Genomic DNA, 14,675 nt, shown 5'->3' on the forward strand with positions numbered 1-14,675 from the left:
TTATTGCTTATTGCAGCTGCATGCTTGCCTTCAGTGACTGGTGTACAAGGACACCCAGGTCGCTTTGTACACCAACATTTCCCAATCTATCACCATTTCAATAATACTCTGCCATTCTGTTTTCTCTACCAAAGTGGATAACTTCACACTTATCCAAGTTATACTGCATCTGCCATGTATTTTCCCACTCGCTCAGATGATCTGATCACAGAGATCAACCCAAAACAAAGCTCAATATTTTCCAGAAGGGTTACTATTGATCAGCAGGAATAAGAACTCTTGCTACTTTTTCTTCTCTTTAACCCAGGTGCATCAAGGTTAACTGCACCAAAACCAGTTCTGTAGGCTCAAACATCTTTAGCAGCTCCAACAATGACCTTCCCTTCAATGAAAGGTCAGAAGTGGAGATGTTGCACGTGTTCGTTACCATTTATAATTCGTCAGATCCTAAAACAGTGCATTCCCCATGCAGCAAGATTTGCATAAAATTCAGCCTTGGGCTGACAAAGCGGCAAGTAACATTTGCGGCAAACAAGTGGCGGGCGACTACCATCTCCAACAAGAAAGAATCCAAACATCTCCCCTTGACATTCAATGGCATTATCATCATTGACTCCCTTACTAACAACATCCTGGGGGTTACCATTGACCAGAAACTGAACTGGACTATCCATATAAATACAAGAGCAGGTCAGAGTTTGGGAATTCTGCGGTGACTAACTCACCTCCTGACTCCCCAAATCCTGTCCATCATCTACAAGGCACAAGTCAGGAGTGTGATGGAATACTCTGCATTTGTAGCTCCAACAACATTCATGAAGCACAACACCATCAAGGGAAAAGCAGCCCAGTTGATGGGCATTGCATCCAGCATTTTCAACATTTATTCCCTCCACCGATGCACACTGGCAGCAAGATGTGTACCATCTACAAGATGCACTGCAGCAGTTCGCCTAGAGGTTCCTTCAACCTTTCAAACTCAAGACCTCAACCACCTTGAAGGACTAGGGCAGCAGATGGGAACACCACTTCTAAGTATCATTCCAAGTCATACACCATCCTAAATATGATCACTCTTTCTTCAGCGATGCTGGATCAAAATCCTGAAACTCCCTTCCCAACAGCATGGTTGGTGTACCTACACCAACAGACTGAGTGGTTCAAGGCAGTAACTCACCACCATCTTCTCCAGGGCAATTAGTAACAGGCAATTCCCAGTGATGCCCATATCACATGAATGAATAACAATGTTCAAATAATTCAACTATAACTAGGAATCAAACCTAAAATTTTCTGGTCTGATATGGTTCAGTTCCACCTGTAGAATGTATTTCACCACAAATCACAATCCCTTTATGTTTAGTACTTTTAAAACGCTAAGAAGAAGCCAGAGCAGGCAAGTCACCTGAAAATTGCTTGAATTACTGTTGGACTAACGTTGGGGTATTTTTGGGTACCAAACTTCACTTATATCTATGATAGCAATGAGGTAAGGTCGGTCAACTTCATTTTTAGCAAAAACTATTCAAGCCCTCCCAAAACATTGGATTTCACCCTACAATCATCTTTTCTTAGGCAGTCTCTTGGGATCAAGGATGACTTGCTTCCATTTCCAATTCAATGGGTTCTGAAATGCTGATAAATGCAATGTACGATCTGCAGACTCTGCCACAAGTAGAGCAGGTGGTGTTTGAAGGGTTGTTTAGAGGATATGCGACTCTCTGACACCTCCACACGTTCCTGAAGTCTCTTGAAGTGTTGGTGCCTTCCTAAATTAACCTTCTCCATTTCGGTTGGTCACAAGCCAGGGACTCCCATGTTGTCCGGTAAGCCATCAACTTAATTTTGAACTTGAGATCTTGGTCCTCAAATGCTCTTTTCCTCAGTCAGCCAAAGACTCAGCTGACACACTGCAACATCCACAAATCACAAATAGAAGCCAACTCATCTGTAGGGTGTTTTTTCATCACTAGACTACAATTTAGCAATACAAAAAATATTATGAGATTATATAAAAAAAAGTTTTGTAACTTCCACTTACATTCACTATAGAATTAGACAGCACGGACACATGTTAAACTTTGTGCTTTACAGGTTTGGTTGATTTATAATCTGGGGATAGAGCTCATTAGTGAGTTTTATTGATGTATAAAATACTTTTCCAACTCAGTATTAGCCACAGTGCAACTTTTGCATCACTATGACGAGATAATCAGACATTTACTGTATAGGAGACCATGCAACCCAACACATCTGGGTCTATACAAGGCCAATTCAAAACATGCTTTTATCTTCCCCTAAGGGCATAGATCGACTAGCAGCATGGACAAGAAATGGCAAATTGAACTTAATGTAGAGAAGTGTGAGGTGATGTGTTTTGGCAGAAGCAATAGAGAAACAATGTATTCTCAATGGAACCATTCTAAAAGTCTGCAGGGACACAGGGAGTTGGGGATTCATGTGCATAGATCTTTGAAGGCGGCAAGATATATTGAGTGTGGTTAGCAACGCAAAAGAGATCTAAGGCTTCGTAAATATGGAGATATTGAGCATGAAAGCAGGGAAGTTATGCTGAACCAATGTACAGCTCTGGTTAGGTAACAATAAAGTATTGTCAGTTCTGGTCATCACACTTTAGGAAGGAGGCAAGGGTCCTTGAGAGGGTGCAGAGGAGATTTACCAGGATGGTTGAGGGATTTGAGCCATCTTCCTCTGTTTCAGGCATTTGATCAAATCTTCCCTCAAAAAAATGCAATTGCCTCTGTATCAAATACTCTCTTTTAATATTCTAACTTTCTATGTAATTTCTTCTAACCTCTCACCACATTATGACAATTTTCATTTGAATACTCCTTATAACACAATCCTAACCAGAAGAAAATAGTCATTCCCTGTCTATACCTTCCTAATGGCGCTTACCGTCCTCAGCACTGACTGAAAAGTAGTAGGTTTGACAGTCATTAGCAACTTTAGGAATTGTGTTCCTTATATTCAAGTCGAAATCATCTACACATGCATAAAGAAAAGCACTGGAGACACCATCTCTAACCTTTCACTTGTCCAAGCCATATCCATTTACTCCCATTCCTTTTCTAATGAAAGAATTTTTTAAAAAATTTGTATTTATATAGCACTTTCCAGAACTTAATTGTTTCACAGCCAATGAAGTACTTTTAAAGTGTAGTCAATGTTGTAATACATGGAAACACGGCAGCCAATTTCTACATAGCAAGATGTCACAACCAGCAATGAGACTAATCAATATCACAAACAGATAATCTAGTCATTAAAGGATAAATATTACTTAGGACATCAGAAGTGCCTTGCTCTTCTTTATTCTTGGGGGTCTTTCATATCCACTCGAGGACAAACAGGGTCTCAGTTTAACATTTTATCTGAAAGACGGCTCCTCTAGCAGTGTAGCACTCATTCAATAGTTATTGAAATCTCAACGTCGATCACATACAAGACTCTGGAGTGCTACCACCGAGCCTAAGTAAATTTTCATCAACAACTGCTACATTTACAATCATAAAAGCAAAATACTACGGATGCAGGAAATCAAAAACAAAAACAAAAAGTGCTGGAAAAACTCAGCAGGTCCTTACTGACCAATAAAGTTTATTTTCCCTAAGTGCTTACAATACAAGAAAGAGGAGATGCCTCCTACCAGTCTTTCAAGCCTGGTCCCAGAGATAAAATGAGGAGTGTTCTGAACCAATCTCTAGTTTTGACATATTCCTCATGATACTGCTGGAAATTCATTTTGTTAGAGAGAACAGCTTGAGAGGACCATCCTGGGACAGGCAGTCAGCAGCACCTCGAGGAGAGTGCGAGAGGAGGACCCTGAGCAAGACAGTCAGCAGTACCTAACATTACAGGAGAAACATAAGTTCACTGGTTGATGAGAAACTGCTGTTAGGGAGTGTCATTAAGTAACTGAGAATTAGAAAAACACATTCTTTTTAAAAGAAGGGGCTACTTACATTTAAGTAAGAAACACAAGCAATAGCGAAATAAAGTTGTCAAGGCCAGCTAAAATAAAGTTGCATAAGTAAACCAAAGTAAAATAAGGTTAACGCAAGAGTAGTCAGTTGAAGCCATGGTTGGACAGCTTGGTCATGTGGAATGCATGTCTTGTAATATGTTGGATGCTACCAGTGTCCAGATGTGCAGGGAGTGTCACCAGCTGCAGAACCATGAGCTCCAGGTTTTGGAGCTCGAGTGGCGGCTGTAGTCACTGTGGTGCATCCACAAGGCTGAGAGCTATGTGGATAGCATGTTCAGAGAGGTGGTCACATCGCAGCTTAGAGCCTACAGGCAGGAAGGAAATGAGTGACGGACAGGCAGTCCAAGAAAATTAGGCAGGTAGTGCAGGAGTCCGCTGGGGTCCCATTCACCAATCAGTTTCCTGTTTTCGAAATCGGTGAGGGCGTTGGTTCTTCAGAGGAGTGCAGTCAGAGCCAGGTTTGTGGCACCACAGGCAGTTCTGCTGTACAGGAAGGGAAGAGCAGTAGTAATAGGGAATTCGTTAGTTTGGGGAACAGACAAGTGTTTCTATGGCCATACACATGACTCCAGGATGGTATGTTGCCTCCCTGGGGCCAGGGTCAAGGATGTCACGGAGCGGCTACATGACACTCTTCTGGGGGAGGGCGATCAGCCAGAGATCATAGTCCACGTTGGTACTAATGACTTTGGTAGGAAAGAGGATGAGTTCCTGAAAACAGACTTGAGTGAGCTAAGGAGATTGAAAAGCAGGACCTCTAAAGCAGTAATCTCAGGATTACTCCCAGTCCCACATGCAAGCGAGTTTAAAAATTGAAGACCTGAGCGAATAAACATGTGGCTAGAAAGCTGGTGTAGGAGGGAGGGCATCAAGTTTTTGAGGCATTGGGATGGTTCTGGGGAAGGTGGGGCCAGTACAGCCAGATGGTCTACATCTGAACAGGACTGGGACGAATATCCTTGCAGGGAGATTCGCTCGTACTGCTGATGGGCAGAGGGTTTAAACTAGATAGGCAGGGGGGATGGGAACCTGAGAGCAAATTCAAAGCGGAGAACGGGAGATGGCGAATTAGTGAGTGGCTCAAAGACAGAAGCAGCACAGGTTAAAAAGTGTACAGCACAGGAATTTCGCAGTGTTAAAAGGTATATGCGTAAATGCAAGGAGCATAATGAATAAAGCCCATGAGCTGAGGGCACAGATAGACACACGGCAGCACAGTATCATCACTATAACGAAAACTTGGCTTAAGGATAGGCAAAAATGGCAGCTCAACATCCCTGATATAGAATTTTCAGGCAGGATAGGGACGGGGGTACAAAAAGGTGGGGGTGTCGCACTATTGGTTAAAGAATCAATGACAGTTGTGAGGATGGATGATATACTAAATGAAGCATCAAATGAGGCTATATGGGTTGAGCTCAGAAATAAAAAAGCAGCAGCCAGACTGCTAGGAGTGTACTATAGACCACCAAATAGTGGAAGGGAGTAAGAAGAGCAAATATGTAGGCAGGTGTGAATGCAAAAGCAATAGGGCCGTAATCGTTGGGGACTTCAACTATCTGTATATCAATGGATACAACAGTGGGCACAGAAGGTGAAAAATTCTTGAACTGCATTCAAGAAAACTTTTTTAGCCAGCACGTAACAAGGCCAACAAAAGGGGGTGCAATTCTAGATTTAGTATTAGGAAATGAAGCTGGGCAAGTGGATGAAGTGGCAATGGGGGACCATTTTGGAGATAGTGACCAACTTGTTAGATTTAGCATCATTATGGAAAAGGTCAAAGACAGAACAGGAGTAAAAGTTCTAGGTTGGGGGAAGATAAATTTTACAAGGCTGAGAGATGAGCTGGTGAGAGTGGACTGGATACAGCTATTGAAAGGAAAAACTGTGTCAAATAAGTGGGATGCATTCAAAGGTTAGATTCTACAGGCACAGTGTGGACATGTCCTCACAAAGAAAAATGGTGGTACTGCTGAACCTAGAGCTCCTGGTTATTCAGAAGCATACAGGCCAAGATAAAGCAGAAAAAGAAAGCTTATGACAGTCACAAATGACTTAATACTGTAGAAAGCCTAGAGGAGTACAGACCTTCAGAGGTGAAGCAATAAAGGAAATTAGGCAAGCAAAGAGAGGGACCAAAAAATATTGGCAAGTAAAATCAAATAAAATCATAAGATGTTTTACCAGTGCATTAAGAGCAAGAGAATAACTAAGGAAAAGGTAGGGCCTAGCAGAGATGTACATGGTAACTTGTGGGTTAATGCAGAAGATATGGGCAGAATTCTCAATGAGAACTTTGTCTCTGTCTTCACTAAGGAGAGGGATGATGCAGGCATTCTAGTTAAAGAGGAGGAGTGTGAAAAATTATACACAATAAGCATATTGAGAATGGAAGTACTGGAGGGACTGACATCTTGAAGGTGGATAGATCACCGGAGCCAGTTGGATTGTATCCCAGGCTGTTGAAGGAAGCCAGAGAGGAAACAGTGGATGCTCGGAGGATCATTTTCCAATCCTCACTAGATAGAGGTGAGGTCCCAGAGGATTGGAGGTCTGCAAAGGTATCATTATTTAAAAAGGATGCGAGGGATAGGTTAGAAAATTATAGGCCGGTCAGTCTGACTTCAGTGGTGGGCAAATTATCGGAAACAATTCTGAGACACAGAGTAAACTGTCACTTAGAAAAGGCATGAATTGATCAGAGATAGTCAGCGTTGTTTTGTTAGGGGAAGATCGTGTCTTACTAACTTAACAGAAATTTTTGAAGCAGTAACAAGGCCGATTGATGAGGGTAGTGCAATGGGTGATGTCCTTATGGATTTCAGTTAGACATTTTACAAGGTTCCACATGGCAGACTGGTCAGAAAAGCGAGATCTCATGGGATAGAGAGGAAGGTGGCAGGTTGGATCCAAAATTGGCTCAGTGACAGGAAACAAAAGTTAATGGTCAATGGATATTTTTGCAAATGGAAAATGGTTTCCAGTGGCATTCCACAGGGCTCAGTTTTGGGGCCCTTGCTGTTTGTTGTATATATTAATGATTTAGACTTAAATGTGGGAGGCATGATTGGGAAATCTGCTGTGCAGTTGATAGTGAAGAGGATAGCTGTCAACTTCAGAATTATATCAATGGTTTGGCTGAGTGGGCGAAGAAGTGGCAAATGGAATTCAATCTGAAAAAGGGCGAGGTAATGCATTTGGGGAAGGGTGAACAAAGCAAAGAGGGACTTGGTAAATGGGAAGTTATTGAGAGAAGTTGAGAAAGTCAGGAAGTGAGGAAGTGCATGTCCATTGGTCCTTGAAGGTAGCAGGACAGGTGGACAAGTTGGTCAAGAAAGCATATGGAATACTTTCCTTTATTGGGCAAAGTACTGAATACAAATGCAGGGATGTAATGATGGAACTGTATAAAATACTAGTTAGACCACAGCTGGAATTTTGTGTACAGTACTGACCACATTACTGGAATGACATAATTGCACTGGAGAGAGTGCAGAGATCTACAAGAATGTTGCCAAGGCTTGAAAATTGCAGCTACAAGAAGTGATTGGATGGGCTAGGGTGTTTTCCATAGAAAAGAGGAGGCTAAGGTGTGATTTAATTGAGGGGCCTAGATAGGGTAGACAGAAAAGACTTGTTTCCCCTAGCTGAGGGGTCAATTACCAAAGGGAATAGTTTGAATGTATTGGTAGAAGGATTAGAGGGGACATGAGGAAAAGCTTTTACACCCAGGGGGTGATGGGCATCTGGAATTCACTGCCTACTTTGGTGGTTGAGGCTGAAGCGCTCAACTCATTTAACTGGATCTACATCTGAAGTGCTATAACCTGCAAGGCTACATACCAGGTGCTGGAAAATGGAATTAAAATGAGCGGCTAGTTTCTTTTCTCTCTTTCTGGCAAGTACAGACATGGGCTGAATGGCCTCTTTCTGCACCATAACTTTTCTATGGTTCTATATAGCAAAATGCTCAATTGTCTAAAGTCTTTGGAACCCAACTTGCAGATATACACTGGATTTTCACAAAATGGTTTAGCTTATTTTTTGACAGACAATGCAGGAGGTGGGGTGCAGGGATAGCAACAACATTGAAATCTCAAATCAAGCTACTTGGAGTAGGACATTTTTTACTTGATGACAAAGTAAATTTTGTCACAGAATAGTGAGGGCAACTAGTTTTATTAAAATGAAATTTCATCAGAAACTTTTCAACTTCTCTCCTAACTTCAATCTTGCTGATGGCACATGCGTAAGAAGTTATTTAAGTGTGATATATAAATAGAACAAGTCATGGACAACAGTGAGATCTGATAACTATTTCCGAGATATGATCACTCTCAGAAGCAGAACCAAAACTCAGCTGGGGAGATAATCAATCTATTGTACCTTTTATAATCATTTTCCCAATTTAATGTATTCAGAAAACAAAATCAGCTTTCAAGTATTTTTCCCCAGAGTTTCTGCACATCAGCGAAGGAAGTCACTGTGACTCCAAAATAGTTCCTTACAAATGTGTTCAAACTTTGTTCCTTATGAAACAGTGCTTTGAAAATACTAATAAAGCCAAATACAGGTCAGGCAGCATCCATGGAGAGGGTGAAACAGTTGTTCAGGTCAATGACCTTTATTCAGAATGCAGATGATACAACTATTGTTAAAGGCAATCTCTAATGCTCAGACAGTAGCTTTAATAATGCTTACTTAGCATCTAAGCCATTACACTACATTTAAAAAATAGAAACATATGGCAAATGATCTGAATGTTCTTTTTAGATTTTCCCTTAATAGAAGAGAATGACCACAGGGATCGGTAAATATATTCTGAATCCCTTTCTTGGTAGTTAACTTGTACAAGAAAGCCTGCTCTGATCTACCAGAAGAAATTTCAGTTGAACAAAATCAATATACACCACTTACATAGCTGAATCCAGCTGATACACAACTTAAAAATTGCTCCTACTCCCAACTAAAAAAAAAATCATCTATATCATTCTATGGGACTGTTTGTTCAGAATTAGCCATACTGCTTTTGACCAGTTTTCAGAGTACACACTGAGAGTCTCTGGTACTTGAAAGTGTACTACTGTGGGGAATACTTTGAAATAAGCAAATCTAAATAATAAGTTTTTTAAAAATCTTTTACATTAAGCTTTCCATAAAAAAGCTCTCTGTAAACTTCCCTGACACAGGTTTTCAGGATATAGTTGTAACAGGTTTAAGAGCATGGTTTAAACTTTCTTACATCCACAGAACCAAAGAACAATAGGTAAGCAGCTCCACAACGTGTTTTGGAGCAAAGGGATGATACTCAAGATAAAATATAGGAAGCTACAAGAATCTATGACCTGTGTCCTCGGTGCATCTATTTGGTGAGGAGTAATGTAACAATATAGAACTAAAGGCAGAAAATGTTGGAGAAACTCAGGTCTGGCAGCATCTGTGGGGGGAGAAACAGTTAACATTTTGAGTCCGTGAGATTCTTCTTCAGAGCTAATTAGAACTAATGACGCTATAGATTTACAGTTACAAAGTTCACAAGAGTAGTATGTATGTGGATACAACTTCAACACACTTAGGAGATGTTTAAAAAGTGTATTGCAAAGATAAAATTTTAATATATCTCAACTTAAACAGGTTGGGATATTTTAAATTCTAAAAATATAATTTATGCATAGTATGCTATACCCTTGCAACATGTAATGAAATTTAAACACAATCGCTGCATTTCCATTCCCATGGCAGGCTTGCATCTGTCAAGACCCAACCCACCACCAAAAAGTAACAAAAGACACGTATCAACATAACTTTCATACGATTAGACAGAACTATTTAAATGATGTAACAATAATGATCTAAAGAAACATATAAAAAAACTTAAGATTGAATAACAAACTGCTTAAGCTTTGTTCTTCAAATTACATCACCTGAACCCATCTATATTTTGCTGCCTTTAGACGCAGTCCTATAACACAATTAACGTGGATTAGTGATTGACATTGCCAAGTTAAAATTCATGAGGTCAATTTTTCTTTTTAAATTGCTCACTTCTCCTCTATCTCCTAATGAATTTTATAAAAATGCCAGCTAATAAAATTAACATAACATTTCCTACAATCCGTTTCCTACATTACAACAGTGACTACACTTCCGAAATACTGCATTGGCTGTAAAGCACTTTCAGAAAACCGGTGGTCGTGAAAGTCACTCTATAAATGCAAGTACCGTCACCTACCATTCTTCTTTCTGATTTCAGGAAACACGAGAATTTGCCGAAGTATGAATTGCATGCTTCAAAAAGAAAACAAGAAGTGATCTCATTGCACTGTTCTGATTTTTCAATTCAACAAAACGAAACCAACTGTGCATGACAGATTCATTATTCAACTGTATGATGCCGACCCAAACTTGCTATCATCAGCTGGTCAAAAAAAGCAATCGCTTATATGGAAAAGGCGACGCGACTGGACACAATGCAACAAAAAAAAAGCTTAACCACTTCAATTAACAGATCAATAATCTGAACGTTTATTGCAAAGACACTAGATGCTTCGTATTCTTCGCGAATTCGTTGTCAAGATACGTCTAGCATTCAAATCATGAAGTTTATCCAGTCCTGTCTATAAATCCTCCCCATCATGTCCTGAACATCAGAAAATTGCGCGATTTCACATTCATATCTGGTATGCGCCAATATAACAAAAAGCACTAAACTTGCTGCTGTTCTTAAAGCTCTAAACACGCCCTGTGTTTGGAGACCGAGACACTGTCTGGCTGCGCCGCAAGTGGAGAGGGGAGAATGAAGGCAGAGAAAAGTTCTGTAAGGAAAGAGAAACATTTCTCATCTTTGGACTCACCAACAAACATTCCGCGTTTACCGGAGACTTCGGGTCTCTGATCATTGTTTCGAGCTTTTTCAGCCGAGTCTTTAGGTCATCTGCCGACGACATCTCGAAGGTGAATGTAATCGTTCCCCGATTCTGATTGAATAGCTTCCTCTGAGCGAGGAGGGACCCGGGGAAGCCGGGCTCACACCTCCCCTCCCGTCCGCTCCTCCCCTTCCCACTACCGCCGTCTCCTCAGAGGCCCCGGCAGCCTGGGCCTACAACAGCTGCCTTCGGGAAGAGAGAGGCAAACGGGAAGCTTTGCCAGAGACATAAGCTAAGCGGGCGGCCCCGGCCCAGCCCGGCCCCTCCCCCGTTCCCCGCCGCCTCCTCCTCTTGCTGCTGGTCCCGGCCCCCTCCCCCGGCGCGAGGCTAACGGCCGCCGAGTCGATTTGAATCAGAAGCCGCGAGGCAATTACTCCGGAGCCGATGACAAAAACAACCGCACAGGCGTTCTTGAACGTCATCGGAATTCGGCACGCGGAGGCTGACGGGAGGATGGGCGGCGCTTGAGAATCAACGCGCGTCACAGACCCCAAACTGGGATTGGATGCCCGTGCGCTGTCCTCTCTCTATCCACTGTCTCGGGGCGCGCGGAATGAAGTGAAGGCGCGATCCCGCCTTGCCTGGCAGCCTTCAATGTCGTGCGGAATCGAGGGCGGCCATCTTTAATACAGGCGCCTTTTTGAAAAAATAAATCTAAGCTGACAACGCAATGAGCCCGAATGCTGAAACTGAAATATAGGTAAAGCTGGAATGCTTGGTTGGCATCGGGACAAAAAGGACAGGTGAACTTTTCGAGCGCAGTCCCTTCAATGAGAACACAAGCGACCTTGTGTTTGCTACAACCCCTTCATTGGCAGTCACAAACAATCTGTCATTTCATTTCTATGTGACAAATGCAGCCGCAATTAAATTATGAAGTCATGCAAGTAGGTTGTCCATAAGACCTGAAGAGGGAATTAATTGGTCATGAATCATTCTGCTGTTTTGCTTTTGTTTGTTTCGTATTATTACCAATTCGCGCCCTAACTTTTTGGATTTTCCTATTGTGCTCTTTTTTAAAAAAAAAATTGCATGATTATATTTTAAGTTGGAAAATAATACACAAGTAGGGACCAAAAATTGAGCATCTATTGAACTGATTTATTTTAATCTCGTCTATTTTTTCCTTATATCGGAATGTCTTTACAACTGTGTATCAGCATTTATTCCTTGCGGATAATTACAGATACCAATTAAATATATCTGGGAGGAGTGATTTCAATCTCTGTTTTTGAGTCTTTAACGCTGTAGTGTATCGCATTCCTAAATCCTGACATGGTAGTACTGAGGTCAGCTCAAAAGTCGTAATGATTTTACTTTGAAGTTTAAAACTAATCTCTGTGGGAAATCATAAGCTTTAGAGAAAAGAAAACAAACAACGTGTGACTATAAATCTATTTTTAAGCAAGCTTGTAATTTACGAGGCAGATTCTATTTTTCAGTGTCTAATCATAATTGTTAAAACAAAGAGATGGGGCTCTCGCCGCATTGGTAGTGTTCTTCCCCTTTGGTTTTGTTTTGCTTGCTGATTTGTCAATGTAATAATTCCGGGGACTTTTCACCCCCCCCCCCCCCCCCCAAAAAAAAAAATAAGGGCGCAATATAAAACTAAACTCGACCTGGGTACTTCATTAAAAGTTAACATTCAGTGTAAGCTTTTTTCGAAGCCATCGTCATCATGTAGAAATAATCCTGACCTTTTTTTGTCTTCAATTTCCTAATTAGAGAAAATATTTACCTTTCGAAGAACATATTATTAAAAAAGAGAAAAATAACTGCCAACTGTCGACCAGCTGAGTTTTAGAAACGAAATCATAACCTAACTTCCTTGGGGAGTAAACACCGAAGAATGAAGTCGGGTGAATTGTTGCTTCCTTCGTCACACAGCTAATAAACGCTGAGTTAAAGTAGGTATAGTACAGTGCCTCTTTCCACTCATGGTTGCTTGCAACAAAATTGCCTAAGTGCTAAATATAGCGTTAATGAATAAAAGGAAAGCTAACTATAGTTTGGTTAAATCAAACTGTGATTATGTTTCGCTTTATACGGTATGACTATATTTAGTACTAATAGGAGGAACCTTGTGACAACTTAAGCTTACGTTTTACCAGGGTGACATCAGATCTTTTTTCCAGCATGATTTTTCTAAGGTGTGCGTTATCAGCCATTTTTTCAGGTACTTTGTAAGTCATCTTTAGAAGGAAACGACGATTAAAGGAAAAGGCGACCAAAACAGGCCGCAGACTTCTTCATCCCTTTTGTCCGTTTTGTTGTCTCATCCTGTTTTTTTTCTATTTCCTCTATGTTCTTTAATTATGCTGTGTCACACCACATAAAACACGCATGAGATAACAACTGTTGTAAAATCTATGCGAAAAGTTTAGAAGAAACAATAAAAGAAAGACGTTCTACTTAAAAAGTATATTTAACGTTTGTTTTTATTAAGTTTTGCTTTAAGACCCCTGGATATATTTATAATTAACCAAGGAACCTGTTAACTGTTTAAGAGATTATGTGCAATACTATTTGCATAAAACCCTTCTGAAACTATACTCAAAATATATATTAATTATGTAGTTATAAGTTTTACTGCCTCAATTTTTATTACTGTGGCTCATTTGGTGGCCTTTTCAGTCACAAGGCTGCTGGTTCAAGTCCCACTCCAGGCTGTTATGATCTCATGGTGACCAGTACCTTTTGAAAAGAAATTTGAACTCCTAGTTACTAACTGAAAGAATTGTGGCAAGATTTCACGTTTTGAAATAAAACTTTTACTGTACAAGAGTTAAACAAAATAAGCAAGAGAGTGACTCATCACAGCTTTATATAAGAAAGGGACTTTTAAAGTGCACAGTCGGTAAGAGGCACACGGTCAGTGAGGGGATACTTTAGCCTGAGTGAGACAGTACCCGAGTGAGTATATTTGGGAATTTGGTTCAAAGTGGGAATTAGGTGCTTAGTTGGAAGAGGTGTTTTAGGTAAGGTACACTGCAAGAAGTAGCATGTGCTGAGTGGGGAGTTTGGTGAAGGGCGGGGAGGAAGTGCTTTTTTCCTGTGCTCTTTTCAGCCTCTAGTATTTGATTTCCACTTTGGTGTAGCAGAAGGAGCAGGTAAACTAGTAACTGGTATTATTAGTTTCATCAGTATTGTAAGCACTGTACTGTTTTATTCATATTGTAAAGTTCACTGGCAGTGCCAAAATCTATTCGGAGGCGTAGGCTTTATTAATTATAGTTACTTAACAATTATTAATTAATTAACACATAGTGAAGATCACAGGGCAGGTGAAGTGCTGTGATTGCAGGATATGGGAGCTTCTGGATACCAGTGTGATCCAGGGCAAACAGACCTGCAGTCAGAGTTTGTGGCTGCAGGAAATTTGGCTCTGAGTTATTGAGCTGGAGGCCGAGCTGCAGACACTGTGGCATATCAGGGAGGGGGAATGTTACCCAGATACTTCATTCTAGGAGGCGGTCACATCCCTTGGGATAAAGTATTCTCATTTGGTCACTGGTCAGGGACAGGAGGGTGTGACTCCAGGTGAGGAAGGTAAGAGGACCAAGAGGGCAGGAGTGCAAGAGCCTTGGCCCTTGCAATTGTCCAACAGGTTTGAGGTTTTTTCAGCTTGCTTGGATGAGAGTGGGGACTGCAAAGTGGATGAACTAACTGGCCATGGCACCGTGGTACAGGAAGCCATTCAAGCAGGGGGAGTTACAGGGAATGTAGTGGTAGTAGGG

At 41.1% G+C, this 14,675-nt stretch overlaps 1 protein-coding gene across 2 annotated transcripts in view; it reads right to left on the minus strand.

The window, feature by feature from the left end:
* rock2a (rho-associated, coiled-coil containing protein kinase 2a) overlaps positions 1–11,220 on the minus strand; it is a 239,694-nt gene extending 228,474 nt beyond the window's left edge. Inside the window, exon 1 of one of the 2 annotated variants that reach the window (XM_041187906.1) lies at positions 10,867–11,220. In XM_041187906.1, coding sequence (XP_041043840.1) covers positions 10,867–10,959 — 93 coding nt within the window. In that variant the 5' untranslated portion in view covers positions 10,960–11,220. The remainder of the gene's footprint in view (positions 1–10,866) is intronic. The other variant, XM_041187907.1, reaches the window with a different exon arrangement.
* Between the last annotated feature and the right edge of the window lie 3,455 nt (positions 11,221–14,675).

The sequence above is a fragment of the Carcharodon carcharias genome, chromosome 5 (genome assembly GCF_017639515.1).
Source record: "Carcharodon carcharias isolate sCarCar2 chromosome 5, sCarCar2.pri, whole genome shotgun sequence".
Classification (NCBI taxonomy): Eukaryota; Metazoa; Chordata; class Chondrichthyes; order Lamniformes; family Lamnidae; genus Carcharodon; species Carcharodon carcharias.